Below are 25,789 nucleotides of genomic sequence, written 5' to 3'. Positions count from 1 at the left end.
GGGATTGCACTGAATATGTACATTGCTTTGGGTAGTATCAACATTTTAACAATATTTTTTCTTCCAATCCAGGAGCATGGATATTTTTCCTTTTGTGTGTGTGTTCTCTTCAATTTCTTTCATAAGCTTTCTATAGTTTTCAGCGTATAGATTTTTCACATCCTTGGTTAGGTTTATTCTTCAGTATTTTATGGTTTTTGGTGCAACTGTAAGTGGGATTGATTTCTTGATTTCTCTTTCTGCTGCTTCATTATTGTGTAGTGAAATGCAAGTGATTTCTGTGCATTGATGTTATATCCTGCGACTTTGCTGAATTCATGGGTCAGTTCTAGCAGTTTTTTGGGGGAAATCTTTTGGGTTTCCACATAAGAGTATCATGTCATCTTTGAAGAGTGAAAGTTTTACTTCCTCCTTGCTGATTTGGATGCTTTTATTTCCTCATGTTTTCTGATTGCTGAGGCTATGACTTCCAATACTATGTTGAATAACAGTGGTGAGAGTGGACACCCCTGTCGTGTTGCTGACCTTAGGGGGAAAGCTCTCAGTTTTTCTCCATTGAGGATGATATTGGCAGTGGATCTCTCATATATGGCTTTTATGATCTTGAGGTATGATCCTTCTATCCCTACTTTCTTTAGGGTTTTTTACCAAGAAAGGATGCTGTATTTTGTCAAATGCTTTCTTTGCATCTATTGAGAGGATCATGTGGTTCTTATCCTTTCATTTATTAATGTGATGTATCACATTGATTTGTGGATATTGAACCAGTCCTGTATCCCAGGTATAAATCCCACTTGATTGTGAATGAATAACTCTTTTAATGTATTGTTGGATCTGGTTGGCTAGTATCTTGTTGAGAATTTTTGCATCCATGTTCATCAGGGAAATTGGTCTGTAGTTCTTTTTTTAGTGGGGGCTTTGCCTGGTTTTGGAATCAAGGTAATGCCGGCCTCGTAGAATGAGTTTGGAAGTTTCCCTTCCATTCTTTTTTTTTTTGGAACAGCTTCAAAGGAATAGGTGTTAACTCTTCTTTAAATGTTTGGTAGAATTCCCCTGGAAAGCCATCCAGCTCTGGACTCCTGTTTTTTTGGGAGATTTTTGATTGCTGATTCAATTTCTTTACCAGTTATGGGTCTGTTCAAATTTCCTTTTCTTCCTGATTCAGTTTTGGTAGTTTATTTGTTTCTAGGAATTTGTCCATTTCTTCCAGATTGCCCAAGTTGTTGGCATGTAATTGCTCATGATATTCTTATTATTGCTTGTATTTCTGCAGTGTTGGTTGTGGTCTCTCCTCTTTCATTCATGATTTAATTTATTTGGGTCCTTTCCTTTTTCTTTTTGATCAGTCTGGCTACAGTTTTATCCATTTTGTTAATTCTTTTAAAGAACCACCTCCTGGTTTCATTGATCTGTTTTACTGTTTTTTTTCTATTTCAATATCATTGATTTCTGCTCTAATCTTTATTATCTCCCTTTTTCTGCTGGTTTAGGGTTTTTTTTTTTTTTTTCATTTTTTTGTTTTTGTTTTTGTTTGTTTTTGCTGTTCTTTTCCCAGCTCTTTTAGGTGTAACGTTAGGTTGTGCATTTGAGACCTTCCTTCCTTCTTTAGGAAGGCCTGGATTGCCATATATTTCCCTCGAGTGACTGCCTTTGCTCCATCCCAGAGGTTTTAGACTGTCGTGTTTTCATTTTCATCGGCTTCCATGTACTTTTTAATTTCCTCTTTAAATTCCTGGTTAACCCATTCATTCTTTAGTAGGATGTTCTTTAATCTCCAAATATTCATGGTCTTTCCAAATTTTTTCTTTTAGTTGACTCTGAGTTTCATAGCATTGTGGTGTAAAATCATGCAAGGTATGATTTTGATCTTTCTGTACTCATTGAGGGCTGATTTGTGTCCCAGCATGTGATCTACTCTGGAGAATGACCCTTGTGCACTCGAGAAGAATGTGTGTTCTGCTGCTTTAGGATGAAAAGTTCTGAATATATCTGTTAAGTCCATTCAGTCCAGTGTGTCATTCAAAGCCATTGTTTCCTTGTTGATTTTCTGCTGACGTGGTATGTCCATTGTTGTGAGTGGGGTGTTGAAGTCTCTTACTATTACGGTATTATTATCAATGAATTTATGTTTGTGATTGATTTACATATTTGGGTGGAAACGTTGGTGACACAAATATTTACAACTGTTAGATCTTCTTGGTGGACAGACCCCTTAATTACGATATAATGACTTTCTTCATCTCTTGTTATGGTGTTTATTTTAAAATCTAGTTTGTCTGATATAAGTATGTCTACTCCAACTTTCTTTTGATGACCATTAGCATGATAGATGGTTCTCCATTCCCTTACTTTCAATCTGTCAGTGTGTTTAGGTCTAAAATGAGTCTCTTATAAACAGCATATAGATGGATCTTTTTTCTTATCCATTCTGATACCCTATGTCTTTTGATTGGATATTTAGATATCCAATTCAGATATCCAATTTAGATATCCAATCTAAATTGATATTTAGAGTGAGTACTGAAAGATATGAATTTAGAGCCATCGTGTTGCTTGTAGAGTTGGTGTTTCTGGTGATAATCTCTGGTCCTTTCCATTCTTTGTTGCTTTTGGTCTTTTTTTGTTTTATCTTTTCTCCAAAGAGCCCTCTTAAAATTTCTTGCAGGGCTGGTTTAGTGGTCACAAACTCCTTTAGTTATGTTTGTCTGGGAAACCCTTTCTCTCTCCTTCTATTTTGAATGACAGCCTTGCTGGATAAATAATTCTTTGCTGCGTATTTTTCCTATTCAGCATGTTGAATATATCCTGCCACTCCTTTCTTGCCTGCCAATTTTCTGTGGATAGGTCTGCTGTGAATCTGATCTGTCTTCCCTTATAGATCTATGACTTTTTTCCCCCTTGCTGCTTTCACAATTCTTTCCTTGTCTGTGTATTTTGTGAATTTTACTATGACATGCCTTGTTGATGGTCCGTTTTTGTTGAGTCTAATGGGAGTTTTCTGTGCTTCTTGGATCTTGATGTCTGTGTCCTTCCCCAGATTAGGAAAGTTTTCTGCTATAATTTGCTCACATAAACCTTCTGCCCCTTTCCCCTCTTTTCATCTTCTGGGACTCCTATGATTCAGATGTTATTCCTTTTTAATAAGTCACTGAGTTCTCTAAGTCTTGTATCATGCTCTTTTGCCTATATTTCTCTCTTTTTTTTCTGCTTCATTATTCTCCATAATGTTGTCTTCTATATCGCTCTTTGCTTCTCCGCTTCATCCATTTTTGCCGCTGTGGCATCCATTTGAGATTGCATCTCAGTTATAGCATTTTTAATTATGTCCTGACTAGATTTTACTTCTTTTATCTCTGCAGAAAGGGATTCTCTACTTTTTCAACACCAGCTAGTGTTTTTATTATCATGGTTCTAAATTCTATATCAGACATCTTGCTTATATCTGTGTTGATTAAGCCCTTGGCTGTCATTTCTTCTTGTTCTTTCTTTTGGGGTGAATTCCTTCGCTTTGTCATTTTAGAGGAAGAAAAATTAATTAAATAAAAAATAAAAATTAAAAAATTGAAGACAAAATATCAAATGAAGGAAGATAGATCCTATATGTGTTTTGGTCTGCTTCTTAAAAGAAGCTTGATAGAATAGAAGCAAGAAGGGGGAAGAAAAGGGGGAAAAAAGGTAAGAAAATTTATATAATAAAATTAAAGAAAATGAAATGGAAGAAAGTATTTTTAAAAACAAAGAATAAGGTATAAAAAATAAAAATAAAATTTTCTCTTTCTGTATCCAAGAAAGAGGAAAAACAGAAAACAATTTAAGCAAAAACAGAAGGAAAGAAAATGAAGAAATAAATGAACCATCAGGTGGAATGAAACCTGAATGAAGTTATATCCAGTTTCCCCTAGAACTGGAACTATGAAGTCTTCTTTAGTCCGTACACTAAACAGGTGGAGTGACTTGTGCTGGTCTTCTAGGAGATGTGCCTGGAAGCGCAGTTGGGTGGGGCTTGGTGTAACAGTCTGTTCTCCACTAGGTGGCGCTGCTTAGCTTGCTGGGGTGGATCAGTGTGGTGAGCATGTGCGTGCAAGGGAGAGGTGGCTTCGCCCAGCTCCCTAGTCTCTGGCATAGGAACTTTGTGCTTTCGCTGACACAATCAAGCACCCCTCCTTTGTCTCAGGCCTTCCTCGACTCCCTGTCCCTACCCGGTCTGTGTCCAAGCTGTCCACCTGCCAGGTGGCACCTCCCTCTAGAGTTTATCTCAGATGGAGCTGTGTTTCAAAACCCCAGACACTTGAGAGACCCCTGAGGCTGGGACCCGTGCCAACTCTGGGGAGAGTCTTGCTGAGCAATGGCCAGGTGCTGACTTGCCCCAGAAGACATTTGTGCGATCGTGCAGTGGCAGAGGGTCAGGGATTACGGCAAACCACAACACACAGCCGGTTCCAGGTTTCATCGTACTCTGACGTCCAATACCAGCAAACGTGGCTGCTCTCTGGGGTCTGACGGGACTTTTGCCCATGGGGAGGCCATATGGCCTCTACCAAATGCACCCCAAGTAGGAGAACTGTTTCTCCCTATTGGCACAAGGACCCATCAAACCCCACTACCTGCCCCTGGGGATTTGCCCTACTTCCTCACCAGAGCACCACCAGGCACTGACCTCCAGAACTTCAGGCTCCGTGCTCCACTGTTTATAGAATCCTGGTGGTACTGACACCCTCTCCTTTCTTCCCATCAATAGATTTGGGGGGGCAGATTTCTTGTTCAGTCCCCTGAGAGTGTTTTCACTCTTTCTCTTTCTCTCCAGCTACTTTCAGGGAAGTGTTGTTCTTCCATGATCGTGATGGACCGCGCTCTCTTCCTCTCTTTTCTCTGTCCTCTCTCAGCAAAAACAACTCCCTACCCTCCGTGGCTTTTCTCTCCCCCAGTCCACCTCTCCACACTGTGTACCTGCTGAGTTCTGTGGCTCAAGTTATGCAGATTGTTGTGTTGATCCTCAGCTCAGTTTCCTAGGTGCTTGACATGATTTGGTGCTGATCTAGCTGCGCTTCAGGGATGAGGCAAGCTCAGGGTCCCCATGCTGCTCCACTGTCTTAACTCCCACCAAAACAAATCACTGACACAGACAATACCAGAGATGAATCTAAAACACGTATGCTGAGTAAAAGGAGCTGTGGCAGAACATATGTTTCAAGGATGGCTGAGACATAGATTTCCCGCCCCACACGATCTTATTACAGTGTGACTGATACATCTCCCACCAAAAGCTTAGACTGAATCTGGGCAGGGTCTTGTGATTGCTTCAGTAACAGCATTTGGTGGAAGGGAGGCTCTGTGACTTCTGTGACTTCACTCGACTACAGATTTAGAGAAGAACTGTTTTAAGTTGCCTGCAATGGACTTTTCCCCATAGGACCCATGTGAAGGTGAGACACAGACAAACACTGAGATGGCGGCCATGTAGTGCAGGGATACTCTGGCCATATTAACAAAGAAAAAAAAACAACAACATTACGGATAGCCACAGCTATACTAAGTACCCTTTTTATAAATACTGATGTCACGCATTAGCAAATGTGGCCAAAGAGCTCAATTGTAATTTGAGCAATACCTATCAATTCTCCCTTACTCTGTAGGGAAAAAAAGGTAAGGTTGAGTGAAAAAGTCGAGTTATCTTGAAATCTTTCTCTAGTGTGCGTGTGAAACCAGCGACAGACAGGATGCGTTCTTTCTTTGGACCTGAGTTTTTTTCCCCAAGCTTTTCAGAATGCCTTCTTGATGTCAAACAAGCATTTTGAATGATTGTTATAAATAGGCTTACAAAAGTAGTTTTTCTGGAGTGTTCAGTGGCATCCAAAATGCTCACCATTAACTGGCAGATTTTGCATTATGTCTTTAAGCTCCTTTTCAGTGAGGTCCATGCCCATAGCTCCCAAAACTTCATCCACTTTACTGGAATCAATCTTCCCTCCTTATGGAAAAAGAAGTATAGAGGTAACAGTTAATGTCCCTAAAATGTGGGATAAACCCTCACCTCCAGAGGATTATGGTTATCATGTTCCTCCAAAAAACCAAAGCCTGATGAGATCTTTACAGGAGGACAGAGTCAATAATAAGAGTTCGAGTTTGAGTTTATTGTTTTAATTTTAATCTTAATATAAGCACGCCCAGTATAAAAACTGAAAGGTGACAGAATGACTTCTCAGAGAATTCTAGTAGGGTGATAACAATTCCAGCTTTTCTAACCACTATTGTCTCATTTTCATTGTGTTCGTTTTTACAATTAATGTCTAGTTATGTTAAGGCATGCTGTTTTTCCATTACCATTTAAAATTTTTTTAAATTTAAGTAAAAAGTAAATCAGTATCAGTGAAAATATTAATAGTAGTACAAATAGTGTGTGGATTTGGCAGAAATCATGAAGGTGGTATTCGGAACCTTGCTTAGACATGACCTTTTTCCTGGCCTGCTCCCTGTCTATCTATTCAGTCCCATGTTCTTTCAGTTTCTTGGAGACTTTCTAGCACTCTCTTGCTCTCTTGGTCTAAATGTCAGATTAGTAGTCTTTTGTTGCTGAATAAACTAACTGAAGAGGTGCTAATTTTCCCTTTACTTTTGCTATGTTTCCTGGGCTCTGATAATTTCTACTTCTGTCAAAGTTTGAAAAATCCTGAGAAAGCATAGGAATTCTTTCCAAGTTACAACATAAAAGATGATCTCCTAAAGAACACGATCATCCACAAAAGAAACAAAAGTATATAATAATGTGTTAAGTGGCAGAGTTGACAATTTAATCACAAGGAATTAGTCTAAATGCCAAACGTGATGATCTCAGACTGATTTGTGTTTTGTTAAGTTTCTCCCTTACCTTTAAGAAACTTTATACCATCCAGCAACCTTCTTCGATAGACCTTTCCATCTGTAAGGAAAAGGACTATTCAGATCACAGAAGAGCAATGTGGAATTTCATTACTGTCTAGTAAGAAATCAGCAATTTCAGTAAGACATCTTTTGTGAACTGCCTTAGAAATTTTCTGATTTAGTGGCAAATAATGAAATTGTAAGGGATGGGGATACTGACATTCTGCCATCCTGAAAAATATCTTTTACTTTTCTTTTGTGATATTTTCATTTTCCCCTATTAGATCACTCCTTTCTCTTTTTCTCATTTATTCTGGATTAAATTTTACATCTCTTGATAGACTCAAAAGTTATAAGTAATATAACTGAATCCTGATGATAGGAGTCATGATGATACAACGGTTACTTCTCAAACTAAAGATAAATTTGGCACAGAGAAAATTTTAACATATAATAGTCATTTAAAATTATGTAACATGAATCATAAAATTATTTATGACAAGCAGTAAGATAGAGACAATTTTACAAGTTTTCACAAGTTAACAATACACTTCCCTGTATGACTACATTTTTATTTAAATACTCACTATCAACTGGCAGATTTTTCACCAGTTGTGAGAGTTCTTTATCTGTGAGTTCTATTCCCATGTTTCCTAGAACTGTTTCCATGTCATTGACATCAATTTCCTCTCCTTTAAAAGGACAGAAATGGTAACATGTGAGATTTTAAAGAACCATCTAATTATTCTAAATAATAATGAAATCTCTTATTACTGTTTAATTATTAGCACCAACTACTCAATCCATAATAAAGTCAAATGAGTCCTGTTTGACTGTAGTTATGGTAAAATATTAAAGTGTTTATTTCCATAACTTTAGTAATAATAGAGACAAAATAACAGAGTGCATAGTAATGCATTTCATAATATTCTGTTGTGGGAGATTACTAGTAGGTAATAAAACTTTAGTCTCTTTTTATTGCACTAATATGTTTTTAGTAAAAATCTGGAAAAAATGAGATTATAGGGCCTAACAGAATATGGCAATATGTTTTGTTGTTAAAGCATTGACAAACCGGAGAAAGACAAATACTTTCTGATTTCAGTCTATGTGGAATTTAAGAAACAAAACAGATGAACATAGGGGAAGGAGAAAAAAAAAGGGAGAGGGAGGCAAACTCTTAACTATAGAGAACAAACTGAGGGTTGATGGAGAACGAACTGAGGTGGGCAAGGGATGGCCTAAATGGGTGATGGGTATTAAGGGGGGCACTTGTTATAATGAGCACTGGGTGTTACATAAGTGATGAATCACTAAATTCTACTCCTGAAACCAATATTACACTATATGATAACTAACTAGAATTTAAAGAAAAACTTAAAAAAAAAAAAAGAAAACCCTGAAAAACCAAAGTCCAGGAAATCAGTTTATTAAAAATTATGCCTAATTTATTTACTATTATTTTTAATGCTTATTTATTTTGAGAGAGAGTAAGCAGGGGAGGGGCAGAGAGAAAGGGACAGAGAGAATCCCAAGCAGGCTCCGTGCAGAGCCAGATGCGGGGCTTGATCTCACGAACCGTGAGATCATGACCTGAACCAAAATCAAGAGTCAGACACTTAACTGACCGAGCTACCCAGGTGCCCCAAAATATCATAATTTAAAAGGAATATAAAGTAACAGGGGAGAATATAAAATATGTGTAAAGAATCAGAATCATATGTATTTGGTAACTTTTTCCTCACCTGTAACAGCCTCTACTTTTTCCATAAGTTTTTGCAGATCAACTTTCTTAGAGCCTGTAAGACAAAGTTTAATCAGAGAAGAACAATAACATGGACTCAGAAAAAAGATACATAGGACAGGAGGTTTTTTTTTTAAATCTAAGATTTATGGTTCCAGAAGATGACCAAGGAAAATAATTCATTAGCAATGAGGACCAAGATTTAATAATAAATAATGAAAAAAAAAAGATCTTAAATGGTTTCATTAAATAATAAAGATGAAAACTGTCAAAGTTTATTTCACCTAATATTTAAGAAAATTCAGGTTATAACTATTCCATGATTCTTAGAAGAAACAATGAATTCAATGCCAACTGTTACAAGTGTGTTGGGATGTGATTTTTTTCTGAGCAAATTAGGTTATTGTACTCCACAGCTTTTGAACTTGAAATGAGACGTATAAAAATAACCTTTACCAAAAGATTGACTTTGTTCCAAGAGGTCCTTTAAAATCTTTTGAGATTGAAAACACTGTATGTTGAATGTCCTATCATATTATTCATGTACATATGTTGAATGTCCTATCATATTATTCATGTACATATTATTCATGTACAATTTTTCTTCTTCAATTATTAAATGTTCTTTTTTTTTTTTTTTTGGGACAGAGAGAGACAGAGCATGAACGGGGGAGGGGCAGAGAGAGAGGGAGACACAGAATCGGAAACAGGCTCCAGGCTCTGAGCCATCAGCCCAGAGCCTGATGCGGGGCTCGAACTCACGGACCGTGAGATCGTGACCTGGCTGAAGTCGGACGCTTAACCGACTGCGCCACCCAGGCGCCCCAATTATTAAATGTTCTAACTCTGCCAGGTCCACATTTGTTAGGGGCTTTGTGTGATTTGAGTAATCCTTCAATCTTACTTTCCTCACTTTTTAAAATTATGTATCTCTCAGTATTCGTTAGGATTGTTATCTTGTGTTACCACATGTTGATGCAATGGGCAGGTAGAGACCAATGTTAAGCAGTGAGGGATATTTGATAGGAACTAGTTACTTAAGTGGTCAATTTAGTGATCCGCTGAACCTAACTGGTAGATAAAAACACAGCCAAAAGCCTGTCATTTTACCACACTATTTGTATACATCTTTTTAAAAAAATTTTTAATGTTTATTTATTTTTGAGAGAGAGAGACACACACACACACACACAGAATGTGAGCAGGGGAGGGGCAGAAAGAGAGACAGACACAGCATCAGAAGCCGGCTCCAGGCTCTGAGCTGTCAGCACAGAGCCTGATGCAGGGCTCAAACTCACAAACCATGAGATCATGACCTGAGCCGAAGTTGGACGCTTAACCAACTGAGCCACCCACGCACCCCATGTATTCATCTTAAATTAAAAACAAAATAAATTAAGCTTAAAAAAGTAGAATTTAAAACATACTTTGTGTAACAGACTAAAAAAAAAGAGCGTTTAAGAAAAGGTAAATGTCCCTTCTTTTACCTCTCCTCAGCTTCAGTACCTCTCCTCACTATTACTAACAGTTTTGTGTATAGCCTTCCAGAACTTTCTTATGTTTATAAAGTGTATTACATATATTTTTTAAAAATTGTAATACTATACATATTTTTCTGTTAACTTTCTTTGTTATAGTGACCAGAAAAGAAAGCATCTCAATATCTATGAATAGAGAAATGAGGAATGGCTGAATAATTACATTTCATTTACATTTGTAAATAAAAAAGGCAGATGTTACCACTTTACACTGACAGATTCCTCAGAATGTGCCAATCTACACAGGCTCCTCTTTACACAGGACATACTGCATTATTAAGATTTGACACATGGAACTTTCTCCTGAAGGCACAGATAGGTGTGTGGCATTTCTAGGTTTTAGTTTTGAGAACCCTGTGTCAATGACAGGTGCACTTAGTGGCTGTCAAATCCTTCATATTCTTTTATAAGCGAATAAGCCATCCGGCTCAATGGTCAGAACACAGAGAGGACTGTATTTGGCAGGTACACACAATGGCCTTGGCACTGAGGAGTGGAGCCTCTCATGGATGATGTTCTGCACCACGGTGTGAATGGCAGTGATATATGGATCAGCAAAAACAAACAAACAAACAAAAACCACATTGCAGATCCTATTTTTGTAAAACCAGACAACAAAAATCCCTCCCCTTCTCACTAGCATCCACCCCTAGTCCAAGATGTATAAAGAAATAGATGAGAGGTTTTAAAGCAACAAAAATGAACAGCCTTTGGGGCACCTGGGTGGCTCAGTCGGTTAAGCATCACCTTCAGCTCAGGTCATGATCTCACGGTTCCTGGGCATTGGGCTCTGTGCTGACAGCTTGGAGCCTGGAACCTGCTTCGAGTTGTGTGTCTCCCTCTCTGCCCCTCCCCTACTCACATTCTGTCTGGCTCTCTCTCAAAAATAAATAAACATTAAAAAAAAAAAACCACTAAAAAAAAAGAACAGCCTTTTTCCCCCCTGAGTTCTTCTGCAAGCTATTCGAATGTCTTCAGGCAACAAATAATTTAAACTTTCGAAACAGTCAAAATTAATCCTGCAAGCACATCTGTTTAAAATCACAGTGTTTTCTATAATGCTCACCACGCAGAAGATCCTTTAACAGATTCAGTTCCTTTTCTGTCAGCTTGACCTCCATAGCTTCTAAAACAGGGTCCAGGTTATTTACATCAATCTTCCCTCCTTGAAAACATGAAAAGGAAAGAAAAAATGGAATGAATACAAAATATTTAGAAAAATTCATGAACATATATTATTATCTTCAACTAACAGACATTAATGTTTTCCCCCTTTCCCCCAGTTTTATCTTATTTAAAAAATTTTTTTTAATGTTTATTCATTTTTGAGAGACAGAGAGAGACAGAGCATGGGCAGGGAAGGGGCAGAGAGAGGGAGACACAGAATCTGAAGTAGGCTCCTGGCTGTGAGCTGTCAGCACAGAGCCCGACGCGGGGCTCAAACTCACGAACTGCAAGATCATGACCTGAGCCGAAGTCCATCGCTCAACCCCTGAGCCACCCAGGCGCCCCTCCCCCAGTTTTACTGAATAATTGACATATGACAGTGTATAAGTTTAAGGTGTACAATATATGTATATATATACACTGCAAAATGATTACCACAATAAGGTTAGTTAACACATCTGTCATCTCACATAGTTACATTTTTGGTTGTGTGTATGGTGAGAACTTTTAAATTTACTCTTTTAGCAATTTCCAAAAATATGATAGTGTTGTTAATTATAGTCAACGTGCCTTACATTATATCTCCAGAACTTGCCCCTCTTATAGCTGGAAGTTGCATCCTTTTGACTACCTTCACCTATTCCTCTCCCCAACCCCCTGCCTCTGGCAGCTACCGATCAGGTCTCTGTTTCTATGAGTTTGGTTTTTTAGATTCCACCCATAGGAGGTATCATATAGTATTTGTTTTCTTCTGTCTGACTTATTTCACTTAGCATAATGCCCTCAAGTTTCATCCTTGTTGTAAATGGCAGGCTTTCCTTGTTTTCTGCGGTCAAATAATATTCTATTATGTATTATGTATGTACATATTTATATATATTTATTCTATTTTCTTCATTCATCTGTCAAGAGACATGTTGTGTCTTTGTCTTGGGTATTGCAGATAATGCTGCAATGAACATGGGGGTGCAAATATCTCTTTAAGATAGTAATAGTTGGTGCTGTTACATGAATATACTGCTAAAAGAGAATGACTTCACAATCTAGCATAACTGCTAAAATTTTCAAGCAAAGAACAAAACTACAATATATATGTACAACTCTTTACAAGCTGAGTTACAATTTAAAGAGTTAAAAGCAGGGGCACCTGGGCGGCTCAGTTGGTTGAGCATCCAACTTCAGCTCAGGTCATGATCTCATGGTTTGTGAGTTCGAGCCCCACGTTGGGCTCTGTGCTGACAGCTCAGAGCCTGGAGCCTGCTTTTGGGTTTTGTGTCTCCCTCTCTCTCTGCTCCCTCCCGCCCCCACTCGCACTCTGTCTCTCTCTTAAAAATAAAAAAGCATTAAAAAATTAAAAAAAAAATAAAGAGTTAAAAGCAGAGTTAGAATTAGAATTTGTTTCCTCAAACGTTAAACATACAGGCCCAGGAAAAAGTTAGGTGGGGCAGGGCTGAGCAAGTGTAACTAAAGAGCAATAACCAGTAATCTCCACCAAGAAGGAGAGATTATAGTCCTTTCCTAAACTCTTACTCTGAGATTGTTTTGTCTGCTTCTGCTCACATTTTGGAGTAAGTCCCAAACCTTCTTCCTTTCTCCTTCCCACCTTCCTCCCTTGCACACGCTTGCCCGCCTGCCTTCCTTCCTTCCTTTCCTTCCATCTTTATTTCTGTTCATATAATTGTTTCTTCAGAGAAAGCTTCAAAAACACAATGCAGTAGAGAACTTTTCATCTAAGATAAAGTAAGGATTACTACCAGCAAAAACATAGATGTGGTACAAGAAGCAAAATAAGGTGTTATATTCTAGTGATATAAATTTAATGCTTAAGGATATTTCATATGCCTCATCTTTGTGCTTCTTACTCACTTTTATTATACTTCACATCCTTCAGCAACCTGCTTTGAAACACCTTTCCGTGGGCTGTAAGAAAAAGTACAATTCAGATCTCCAGAAAACCACAACATTACAAATTATATGATTGTAGAAAGATACATTTCAATGATTTGCTTTAAAAATGCATCTATTTTATAGTTATACGATATGGACATTTAAAAATATAAATGTTTGTGGTGCCTGAGTGGCTCAGTTGGTTAAGGATCTGACTCTTGATTTGGGCTCAGGTCATGATCTCAGTCATGAGACTGAACCCCATGTCAGGCTCTGTGCTGAGTGTGGAGCCTGCTTGAGATTCTCTCGCTCTCTCTCGCTCTCTCTCTCTCTACCCCTGCCCTGCTCATGTGCTCTAGATAGATAGATAGATAGATAGATAGATAGATAGATAGATAGATGTTTTCCACAGTGACAAACTTGGCCATTCTTTGGAATTAGAGACATTTATTAAACTCTCCCATGGTGCAATTCTAAAAAATACATTAAAATATTTCTTCCTTTTTATTCTACTGATGTCCTCTTTCTCCTTCATTATGTTTCCTTGCTCTTATTGCAAAACTAATACCAATCTGAGAGGATAGTATTAGTCACTCAGATTACTATATGGCAATGTAGCAATGAATCTCAGATTGTGTTCCAAGAGGTACTGAAAGAATTTCTTTTCAAGTCAGAAGTGCCTTTCTCTATTAATTTATGGCATTTTAAGACAAAACTGTACTACTCAAAGATTGAGAATGGCTCGCACTGACCCATAAAGTCAGGTTCCCTGGAAGGCATGGTGGCATTTATGTGGCATTTATTTACCATCAAGGGGCAGTGTTTTCCTCAGTTGCTTGGCCTCCTCGTCTGTAAGCTCAATCCCCATGTCTTTTAGAGTATTTTGTAGGTCCCTGGAATCAACCTTTTCTCCTTTGAAAAGACAGAATAGTTACAGGTTAAACTATTAACGGACAATCTTATTATTTAACATGGTCTAAACATTTACTTTTGCTGCTCTAGTCCTTTCTCTGATACCAGAATGAAAAGGAAAGATGGAGTGAAAGATTTGCTACTAAAAAGAGTCAAATGCTAAATAAAAAATAGACCTTGTCCCTCAATATTAGCAAATGGGATGTATCCCTAACACTGGGAATGATATCACATAGTACAGAAGCAAATCTGGTCATATGATTATCCAGAAATAAGGTCAAGAGACGGTTAGTATGATACAAGACACAATTAACAAAGTATGACATATTTTACTTTACTTTGTTAAAACTATGTAATTAGCTGTTGGTAATGGACTTTTATTTCTAAAGCTCCACCCTGCTTTTGCTGTGATCATCTGGGTTTGGGTCTATAAATAAGAGCCAGGCACTTTTACTGAAAAAAAGCATCAAAGAATATATGACTTACAATGAAGAAATAGTCCTTTTGCTTTACTTATAAACCCAGATAATGTTAGATTAAGATGTTGATCAGTAGATGCACATATTTATCAAAATGAATACTGAAAGTATGTGAATCTGTAAAGCAGTAGTAGAATTTTGAGAAAATGCTATTAAAATTTTTAGTGTAAATCACAATTTGTTGCAAATCATTTATAACAAATTCTTGCCTGTAAAAGCTTTCACTTCATCCTTCAAAGTTTTCAGAGCAACTGTATTATCAACTGTAACCAAAAAAAACATAACTTGAAGCTCATAAAATGATATAAAATAGCGTAAGAACGCTCTCCTCCCCTTCAGATTATAACGGCCTTTTGTTACTGGGCATTTTGTTATGCACTTTAAATAGCCATTCAACAAACATTTACTCAGAATATGCTTCAGTATAGAACAGAAGAAAAGATTTAAAATATTAAAAATATACTTATTTAAAAAATGTAAATTTGACTTTCTATTTCATAAAATATCAACTCTTGAATTTGATAACAAAAAGATGAGATTCAAAAGCGGCCATTTTGTAAAGGCAAACTTTGTTGTCCTCAGAACTTCGCAGACTCTTCTAGTGGCCACGCCACCTGTGTCCAAATACTACATTCTCAACTTCTTTGTCAGTGTTTTTGTCCCATCTACAATCTGGACCTCTTCTGCGTAGAAAGTTCCCTCGTTCCATTCCTTTCATTTCTAACGGTACATAACACCGAAAGCTCAAAATCCAATGGTATCTCATGTGCTCACCACTGACTGGCAGGTTTTCTTTCAGATCTTCAAGTTCCTCGTCTGTGAGCTTGATTCCCATGTCACCTAGAACGGTTTCCAGGTTTTTGATGTCAACTTTCCCTTAATCAGAAAGAGAAAGGCTCGTGAGGGAAATTTAGTGACTCTAAAAAAGTTATTTTTAGATTATTTTTTTAAGAGAGTAAGGGTCTTCCTACCAAGACTTGAAGCTAAAATTTTATTACCAAAACACGAATACCACAAAGCCCAACTCTGGACAAATATTTATAATAAGGAGCACAGTAACAGAATCAACATGGCATTTAAGGTTAATGGTAAAATATAGTTAGTGTTCTAATGGGAATTTAGGTTTATAGTGACTTTGTGCTCACCTGTAATAGCTTTCATTCCTTCCATCACGTCATGCAGATCAACATTCCCGTTTGCTACAGAAGTCCAAAAGAGACATGTAATCAATGACATGAGCTCAGAAAAAGATACACTTTGTTTATAGAGTATAATAAAGTCCAGCTAAATTTGTCTCACAACATAATTTTAATTGATACTCCTTTAAATCGAAGATCAAGATAAATAGATCCTGAATGCTATCTTTGGTACTCACCATCAACTTGTAGGTCTCCTGACAATCCAGCAAGTTCCTCGTCTGTGAGCCCCATTCCCATATTTCCCAAACTAGTATGGAGGTAATTCTTTTTAATCTTCACATCTTAGGAAAGAGACAGTAAAGCGACATTTGAAAAAAAAAGTTGTATAATAGTAAAATGTAAAAATGTTTTTTAGGAAAACTATTATTAACTTTAATGAACACATATTATTAAAACAAAAGAAACAAAAGATAAAATATATTTCATGCCTCTGTTATTATTACACTTTGACAAGGCTGAAATCCCAAATAGACTTTTCCACTTAAAGACTCAAATAGAAAGTCAATGGAGTCAGAACTGTATTTCCTTTAGTCTATTCTTGTGGACAAGCCTACAAAGTAAAACAAGGTTAAGGTGCTGGAACAAACAGAACTGCAGACCACTAACTGAATTACTCTGCATAAAAAGTAGGGTTATGTTTTGACTTATTAGTTATTATTGTAGCTGACCATTGCTTTTCAATAACAACCAGGGTTTTTTGTTTGTTTTTGCCAGGGTTGGTTTTTCTTCTTGAGAAAAAGTTGAAAAAAATCTAAGAAGACAGTGGACTTCCTGCCAAGAGAAAGTATATATTAACAGCAGGTAAGATGTAGTTATGCTGGAAGAATTAGGGCCAAGACTCATGCTTGGATGGTGTATCTGGAGACCTAGATAACATGCCTTATAATTTTGTTTCTTACTTACTTTTGAGAGACTTCATAGCCTTCAGTAGTCTATTACGATATAACTTTCCATTGGCTGTAAGAAAAGTCATAATTCATGTAATGGTAGAATGAATACGAGTTTCACAAAAATAGCATGAACTGAATAATTTCAGAAGCAGAAAATGCAGTCTTGTATCAACATACAAAAATCAACTGTATTGCTATAGAGTTGCAACAAGCAAATGAAAAGAAAACTTAAGAAAGCAATTTCATTTACAAGAGCATGAAAAGCATAAAATGCCTAAGAATAATTTTAACAAAAGAAGTACAAAACTTATACTCTGGAGACTATAAACCATTATAGAAAGAAAGTAAATAAGACCTAAATAAATGAAAAGACATCCTATGTTTATGGATTGGAAGACTTAATACTGTGAGTGTGACAATATTCCCTAAACTGATCCATGGAGTCAATACATTCTTATAAAAAATTCCAGCTGGTTTGTTTGCAGAAACTGATGAGCTGGTCCTAATATTCATATGGTAAAGCTCAGGCTCCAAAAAGCAAAAATAATCTTAAAAAGGAAAAAGAAGTAGGGGACTCACACTTTTCAGTTTAAACTACAAAGTGACAGTAATCAAGACAGTGAGGTACTGGCATAAAACTAGATATATAGATTAATGGAATAGAATTTACAATCCAGAAATAAACCTTCCAATGTTTGGTCAGCTGATTTTTGACAAAGGTACTTGCACATTCAATGAAGAAAGAACAGTGTTTTTAATAAATGGTGCTGGGACAACTGGACAGTCACATGCAAAGAGAATATTCTTTTGGATCCCTATCTCACATTTTATACAAAAAGTAACTCAAAATGGATCAAAGACCTAATTATAAGTGTTAAAACTATAAAAATGTTGAAAGAAAACATAACTGTAAATTTTCTTAACCTTAGATTAGACATTTTTTTAATATATGACACCCAAACACAAGCAACAAAAGAAAAAGTTATACCCTGGACATCATCAAAGTTAAAAATCTTTTGTGCATCAAGGAACACTGTCAAGAAAGTAAAAAGATAATTCACAGGACAGGAGAAAACTTTTGCAATCATGTATCTGATAAGGAACTTATATCTAGAAAATATAAGGGACTTGTATCTAGAATGTATAAAGAACTTCTACGATTCAATAATAAGAAGATAACCAAATTTAAAAACGGATGAGGGTTATGAGTGGATTTTTCTCCAAAGGAGGTATACGTTTAGCCAATATTCACATGAAAAGATGCTTAACATCATTAGCAATCAGGGTAATGCAAGTCGAAACCAGATAAGATACCACCTCATACCCACTAAGATATTATCAAAGGACAGAAGTAACAAGTGTTGACCAGGATGTGGAGGAACTGGAACTCTGATGCACTGCTGGTGGAAATGGAAAGTAATGCAGCCTCTTTGGAAAACAGCCTGCACTTCCTCAAAAGGTGAAAGACAGAATTACCATATGACCCAACAATTTCTCTCTTAGGTATATACCCAAGACAAATGAAAATATATACCCATGTAAAAACTTGTACATGAACGTTCATAGGAGAATTATTCATAATAGCCTAAAATGTGGAAACAATCCAAATGCGTATCAACCGATGAATGGATAAATAAAATGTGTTATATCCATAGAATAGCCTATTTTTCAGCAGTGAAAAGAAACAAAGTACAGTTGACTTTAGAAAAACAGAGGTTTGAACTGTGCAGGTCCATTTATACGTGGTTTTTTTTTTATCGTATAGCACTGTAAATGTATTTCCTCTTCCTTAGGATTTTCTTAAATTATTTTTTTAATGTTGATTTAGTTTTGAGAGAGAGCTGTCAGCACAGATCCTGATGCAGGGCTCGAACCCACAAACCATGAGATCATGACCTGAGCTCAAGTCAGACGCTTAACTGACTGAGCCACCCAGGTGCCCCACCTTATGATTTTCTTATTAGCATTTTATTTTCTCTGGCTTACCTATTGTAAGAATAGGGTATATAATACATATAACAACAAAATGTATGTTAATTGACTTTATGTTATCAGTTAGGCTTCTGGTCATCAGCAAGCAATTAGTAGTTAAGTTTTTGGAGAGTCAAAAGTTATACACAGATTTTTGACTGCACAGGGAGTCAGCGCTCTTTACCCCTGTGTTGTTCAAGCATCAACTGTATTAATACATAACAGGACAGAGATAAACCTGGAAAACATTATGTTAAGTGAAACTAGTCACTACGGACCACATATTATATGATTCTATTTATGTGGAATATCCAGAATAGGGAAACTGATGGAGACAGAAAATAGATTAGTGGTTGCCCAGGGCTGAGGGAGATGGAGAAATTGGGAGGTGACTGTTAATAGGTATGGAATATCTTTCTGGGATAATAAAAATGTTCTAAAATTGATTGTTGTGATGAATGTGGTGAATACATCAGAATTCACTTAATTGTATGCTATATTGGGTTACTTGTACAATATGTGGATGATAACTCAGTAGTACCATTATAAATATTTCACTTATGGGGTGCCTGGATGACTCAGGTGGCTAAGCGTCTGACTTCGGCTCAGGTCGTGATCTCGCAGTTTGTGATTTGAGCCTCGCGTCAGGCTCTGTGCTGACAACTCAGAGTCTGGAGCCTGCTTCGGATTCTGTGTCTCCCTCTCTCTCTCTGCCCCTCCCCTGCTCGTGCTCTATCACTCTGTGTCTCTCAAAAAAAAATAAACATTAAAAATTTTTTAAAAAATGTTTCACCTAAAATTTTCATCTTTATAGAACAGTGAAATTAAGGAAGAGAAGGCTTTTTCAATATGATAAGCTGGTCCCCTTGAGTGGGCCTACTGTACTGTACAAATATCTCTTTCCTTTCTTTTTAATTCTGACTTTTATTTTTAATTTCTTCCATTGCCCGCTTATCCCTCTCTTTTTCCTTCTTATGGTATAAGCCCTGAAGGGTGACAGTAGACATTTGTTGGCTCTGATGGCAACTTACATCTGAGGAGTTGCTTGGCTTCTAAAATAAACTCTAAACGACACTTACTGTTTTAAGATGTAGCTTACATTTTAGTTTTTTAAAAATGTTCCATCATGTTTGAGAAGAAGTGAAAATTTTCATGCAGATCTGTAAAAATCTAATTTCCCTGGAAGCTCCCACAGACACTTGTATGACTCACCATCAATTGGCAGTATTTTCAGCAGCTTCTCTAGTTCCTTATCTGTGAGCTCAATTCCGAGATTTCCCAGAACATTTTTTAGCTCACTAGATTCAATCTTCTCACCTTTGAAAATAAGAAATTTGGTATACATCTTCATTTCAGATAGCAGTAATCATTTCTTTTTTTTTAAAGTTTTTAAATGTCTTATCACTTATTTTTGAGAGAGAGAGCGAGTGGGCAAGGGGCAGAGAAAGAGGGAGACACAGAATCTGAAGCAGGCTCCAGGCCCTGAGCTGTCAGCACAGAGCCTGATGCGGGGCTTGAACTCACAAGCTGCGAGATCATGACCTGAGCTGAAGTCGGACGATTAACCGACTGAGCCACCCAGGCGCCTCCAGATAATAGTAATTATTTCTAATGAAAAAAGTTATTTTAGGATAATTAATACCATCTCCTTGTTTTCAGACTGAAAACTACAGTAATAAAAACAAACAAACATTTTCAACTACAGAATCAATGTAGATGATAGGTCAAATTTATTTTCTTAATGTGAACAAGAGAGTCTTCTAAAATCAGGACAGACTACTTTCAGATTGAAATTTGATCTATTAATTAACAAAATAGATGCTTTGGGGCACCTGGGTGGCTCAGTCGGTTAAGCGGCTGACTTCGGCTCAGGTCATGATCTCACAGTCTGTGGGTTCGAGCCCCGCGTCGGGCTCTGTGCTGACAGCCTGGAGCCTGCTTCTGATTCTGTGTCTCCCCCTCTCTCTGACCCTCCCCCATTCATGCTCTGTCTCTCTCTGTCTCAAAAATAAATAAATGTTAAAAAAAAAAATTAAAAAAAAAAAAAAAGATGCTTATATGAATTTTTCTTTGAAAAAGTATTTTAATTTAAAAAATAAGAATTATATGATAAATACAATAAATTCATTACTTCCATCAATTTTAGGCTTCACTCTCTAATTTGCTGTGCCATTCTATACTGTGGTTATTAAACACTGGCGAAGTGAATTACATTATTGGCATAAACAACAGAGATTGTAGAATTTGAAAGCAAGAAATAGTATGGTAATTTCATTGCAAAATCAGATAATTTTATATCAATACATGTAACACTAGAAGCAAATATTTCATTAATAAATATAGAGAAATGCCAGAATTTACAAGTCAGTGATGAAGTACCAGGAAATATTAGCAAAAACCAAAATTTAATGTAGATAATTGGAATCCTAATTTTATAGTAACTTTTCAGTCACCTGTAAAATCTGTGATGTTTTCCATCAGTGTTTCTAGAGGAATTTTCTCATCAACTATAAGAGAAGATAAAATCGCAGTATATTATAGATCCCATATATTATGGATCTCATATATTATATAGACTTCAAATATTACATTCTAGATATAATACAAAAGTTTGTGGGAAAACATGGGAAGAACTATAACAGTTGCACTTAACTATGTGTCAGGCCCCATCATAATTGCTAACATTTATTTAAACAAATATTTTTGAACACACTTTTTAGATTATTATTCTACTCAACTTTTATTCTAAGACAAGCATGAATAACAAGAAAATTCTAAACATGAAAACCACGCTATCGCAATGGTGCAGTTTGGCCTATAATATCTCAAATTTATTTGTGTTAGTAAGGGGAAGTTACTTAGAAGTGAATGTGTCTAAAGAATCTGCATTCTTGTATTCAAAACTGGAAAGACTCAACTACTAAACATGATACTTACAGAGAACATAAAAGTCACACATATCACACATATAAAAAACTGGTTTAATTTTGACTTTGCTAACTGGATACTCATAAACTCAAATGACATTCTCTGTGTTTTAGTCATTGATATGGTGTCTCACACTGCTCTTGGGCCTTCCCTTTTCCCTATGAAAAGGGGCATTTCCCCCCCCCCCCAAGTTTCTTGTAACTAACCTCTCTCCAGGGTTAACTAGTATATATGATAATATGCTTACCATCAACATGCATGTTTTCAGCCAGATCTTTAAGTTCCGTATCTGCAAGCTTTATCCCCAGGTTGTTCAGAACAGTGCCCAGGTTGTTCATATTGACCTTCCCACCTAAGAAAAGTGACAGTCCATAAAGAATATTAAATGACTTCAAAAGAGAAGTTCTTACACTTTTTTGATACACATATCACATTGTGAATTTCTTAAGCAGTAGATCATTATTCACAAAATTTGCTTCGGACCAAACAGAAAATGTTTGCTCTAAAGTGAAAAAAATAAATTAATGTTCAACAATTTTAGCACAGAGACAAAATATTTTAAGCAGTCAATTACAAATTTAGAACTATGGCTACTTCCCTTGAGACTTGTCTTGGGGACCAGCCTACAGAAACACAAGGTTTTAAATGGCATTTAATACTGAAATTAGTTTGAGAATTAGGTACAGAAATATGGGCTCAGAGTACAGAAAAGTCTCTCAAGAAATGGATGAAAAAGGGAAGAAAGAGATTGAGTTGTGGCCAAAAAGGGGTGTGGAGAGTTCTAGTTTGCTTATTTTATAGGATGGTGTACGTTGAACATGTAAATGGGCTGAAGAGGTTGAAAATGGCCAGTGGGGCAAGGTCTTAAAAGATATGGGAGACAGTGGAGTCAAGGGCATCCTGGTAAGCTTTGAGGAGGAAGAGGGACTTCTCACTCATCCTTTATACTAACATGGGTGTGCTTAAAGATACCTGAATAGGGAGGGATTGAAGATGTAAAGCTGAGGGCTATCACTCTTGCCAGCCTCAATTTTCTTTTTTTTTTTTTTTTTTTTTTTTACACTGTTGCACTCCTAGGAACAGAGAGGCCACTTGGGGCCGGTCTGCCGTGCATTAGGAGAGCCTTCCTCTCTCTTTCTCTGAAAACACGCCAACCACACACCGAGTATGATTAAGCGGAGCTGAGAGAATCAATTTTCTTAATGAATTAAAAAAAAATCTGGTTGAAAAAAATGATGTTCGATGAATGCTTAGGGAATTCTGGTACTGGAGGCAAACATTATGTAGTTCTAAACAATAGTAGGTTGACTTTTGATGAATGAACTTCCAATTTAGTTTTTTCTATTTATTAAGTTCTCTGAATCACTGCTAATCATTTATATTTTTTCCCATGTAAACATGAAATTTGATATTTCTCTTCCTGAAAATTTCGAAAATGACAAGAAAGTGTGGTGCTTTACTTCCACTTCCAAGATAGAACATCAGATTCAACTGCTAAAATAAAGATTGAGGTCCAAAAAAGCATACATTTGCAATCAGTACATATGACAGATGGCAGCATTCAAATTCACATCTTGGAAACAGTATAAAATGAAGATCTCATATTCATTTGTATTCTTATTATGTTTCTCACTCACCTTTAAGGGACTTCACACCATCTAGCAACCTGTTCTTAAAGACCTTGTTATCATCTATAAAAAAAAAAAAAAGAACACAATTAAGGTCATAGAGAAATGATGTGGCTATTCACTAAAACTCTAGTAAAACTGAGATTTTCATGATTTGCCCTAGAAACTTCCCTCATTAAAATAAAGTTTGAGAGAAAATTAGGGAAAGTTTATAATATGGTAAGTCTATCTAAAATTTAGCATACAAGGCACTCTATAACATGCACAGCTTTTTTGGAAAATATCACCTCTGACCTTTTATCCCCTTCCGGTCTAACACCACTTCTTTCCCTTGGTTGCTTCCCACAATTGCCTATAGGTATCTAAAAAGGTAAGGGTAGCCTCAGAAATGTAGTCCCCTTGATGGCATGAGTCAGCATCATGGGGATGATTATTCCAAAACAGAGAGTTAAACTGTATAGATGGAAATTTCCCTCTAGAATAAGTGAACATTTAAATTATTTTGTTTGGCATTTGCTTGTTTATTTACTGTTGCATATTAGCAAATGGGGATAGTTTGAGTTTCTAAAAAAAAAAAAAAAAAGCTTAAGAGGAGACAAAACAAACACGGGGTAAAAAAGAAAGGCAAACCAAGAAACAGACTCCTAACTATAGGGAACAAACTGATGGTCACCAGAGGGGAAGATGGTGAGGGAAGGGTGACACGGGTGATGGGGATGAAGGAGGGCACTTGTGATGAGCACAGGGTGATGTGTGGATGTGTTGAATCACCAAGTTGTACACCTGAAACTAGTATTACACTGTATGTTAACTAACTGGAATTTAAATTAAAAAATCTTTAAAAGCTTCAAAGAACACTTTAAGGTCACATCAGTATATAAATGCCTACCATTGAAAGGCAGATTTTTCAGCAGCTTCAAACGTTCCTTATCTGTGAACTCTATTCCCATGTTTTTCAGAATAGCTTTCACATCTTTGACATCAACCTCCCCTCCTTAAAAAAATAGACATCATTACATATACGAATTTAAAGGGTCATCTAATGACTCCAAACAGGGAAAATTAATCTATGGCTATGTAGATTGAATCGGTACAGAATAAAGAGCATAGGCCAATGAGACCTCTCCAAATATACTGACGATGACTTTCACAGAAAAAGAATTTGATCTCTAAGTGCTAATAAAAGAAGTCACAGTCACAATGACAATAGCAAGGCAACTCTGAACCCTGTGAGATTTCCATTATGTATCTGCTATTCAATTGGAATATTATAAATTACTTATTCAAATAAATGTATAAAATAAGGTAAGATCTGTTAGTCTCATTTTTTGTCAGTTATCTGTAGTCTTTATCAAAATTTTACTTCATATATTATTTCACTAGTACAGAGTTTGGCCATTCTAAAAAAGAGAAGAGCAAAATATACAAATAAAAAATATACCAGAAAACAAATGAGTTGCTAGTAATTTAATGAACAAAGAAATAAATGCCATAACTAATATGGCAATTGAAGAATAATGATGAAATATAATTATTATAAATACTAAATGTTTTAGATTCATAATTTCTCTCTTACCTGTAGTAGCTTTTACTCCATCCATCACCTCTTTCAGACCAACCATTCCATTAGCTACAAGAAAAGGCACAATGAAAATAATGTCAGAAGCCCAGAAGACAAATTTAAGACATATATTTTAAGGAAACAATTCCATTAAAAATTCCTTACATCTTCATTTTACCTGAGACCATTTAGAAAATGCCTGGATCTCAGGGAGTTAAGATGATCTCCATTAATACAAAGGTCTCTTGTATACTAGAAACTGGGTCAGGAAAAGTGTGCTCTTCCTAGTATTTTGGATGCCATTATAAGCCATAGCTGAAGATACTATTGGAGTTGGCCAGGTATTCTGGTAACTTTACTTCATGTACCCACAAACAGCTGAGGAAGGGACCACTAATCCAGCTTGGTATGTTCTAAGATTGCTTCCTGCAGGAGATGTGTGTGAACTACATTAATGTATCAGAGCAGTTGATATGAAATATGGAAGGATGAAAGAGTCTTCACATGGAGGAGAAGTTGAGAAAAATGTCCAGGGACATCATGCTATGTGTGTGAAACTACAAGCAGCTCAACATGGCTGGAACAGTAGAAAAATGAGAGAAGATATGTCCACACAGGCAGATGGAGCTTGAAGGTCTCATGCACTATGATAAAAATCTTTGAACACGTTTTCGAATGAAGATTTCATTAGACAGGAGGATAGATAGAAGAATGGCTTGTTGACTTCTCTATAAATAGATTTTCAGGTCCCTATTATTTTGCTTTCTTATTGTTTAGACTATTAGAGTCCTGACAGCACCCTCTGCAGTTTTTGGTATATTTACGGAAAGGTGATGCTGTTTTAGGTTAATTGTAATGAAGATCCAAGATTTATTCTGACTTTAAAATTGGGCTCTCCTCCAAGTGTCCATCAATAGATGAATGGATAAAGATGTAGAACATATGTGTGTGTGTGTGTGTGTGTGTGTGTGTGTGTGTGTGTGTGTGTGTATGATGGAGTATTATTCAGCCTTAAAAAAGAATGGAA

General features: G+C 36.5%; 1 protein-coding gene and 1 non-coding gene across 2 annotated transcripts in view; both read right to left on the bottom strand.

Annotated features, from left to right (window-relative positions):
• LOC122205887 overlaps positions 1-25,789 on the bottom strand; it is a 256,567-nt gene that overhangs the window by 95,133 nt on the left and 135,645 nt on the right. The window contains exons 51-67 of the mRNA XM_042914498.1: positions 24,778-24,831; positions 24,091-24,195; positions 23,211-23,264; positions 21,821-21,925; positions 21,099-21,152; positions 19,858-19,962; positions 16,688-16,741; positions 15,961-16,065; positions 15,731-15,784; positions 15,360-15,461; positions 14,002-14,106; positions 13,174-13,227; positions 11,207-11,305; positions 8,604-8,657; positions 7,446-7,550; positions 6,866-6,916; positions 5,864-5,968 (exon numbers count right to left, since the gene is read on the bottom strand). Coding sequence (XP_042770432.1) covers positions 5,864-5,968; positions 6,866-6,916; positions 7,446-7,550; positions 8,604-8,657; positions 11,207-11,305; positions 13,174-13,227; positions 14,002-14,106; positions 15,360-15,461; positions 15,731-15,784; positions 15,961-16,065; positions 16,688-16,741; positions 19,858-19,962; positions 21,099-21,152; positions 21,821-21,925; positions 23,211-23,264; positions 24,091-24,195; positions 24,778-24,831 — 1,365 coding nt within the window. The remainder of the gene's footprint in view (positions 1-5,863; positions 5,969-6,865; positions 6,917-7,445; positions 7,551-8,603; positions 8,658-11,206; positions 11,306-13,173; positions 13,228-14,001; positions 14,107-15,359; positions 15,462-15,730; positions 15,785-15,960; positions 16,066-16,687; positions 16,742-19,857; positions 19,963-21,098; positions 21,153-21,820; positions 21,926-23,210; positions 23,265-24,090; positions 24,196-24,777; positions 24,832-25,789) is intronic.
• On the bottom strand, positions 22,634-22,764 carry LOC122207446. Its single transcript, XR_006196858.1, has one exon. It is a non-coding gene; the product is annotated as a small nucleolar RNA SNORA64/SNORA10 family (small nucleolar RNA).

Source organism: Panthera leo, chromosome E1, assembly GCF_018350215.1.
Source record: "Panthera leo isolate Ple1 chromosome E1, P.leo_Ple1_pat1.1, whole genome shotgun sequence".
NCBI lineage: Eukaryota > Metazoa > Chordata > Mammalia > Carnivora > Felidae > Panthera > Panthera leo.
Note: the sequence above shows the minus strand (reverse complement) of the source record. Positions and strands in the feature narration are given on the sequence as shown.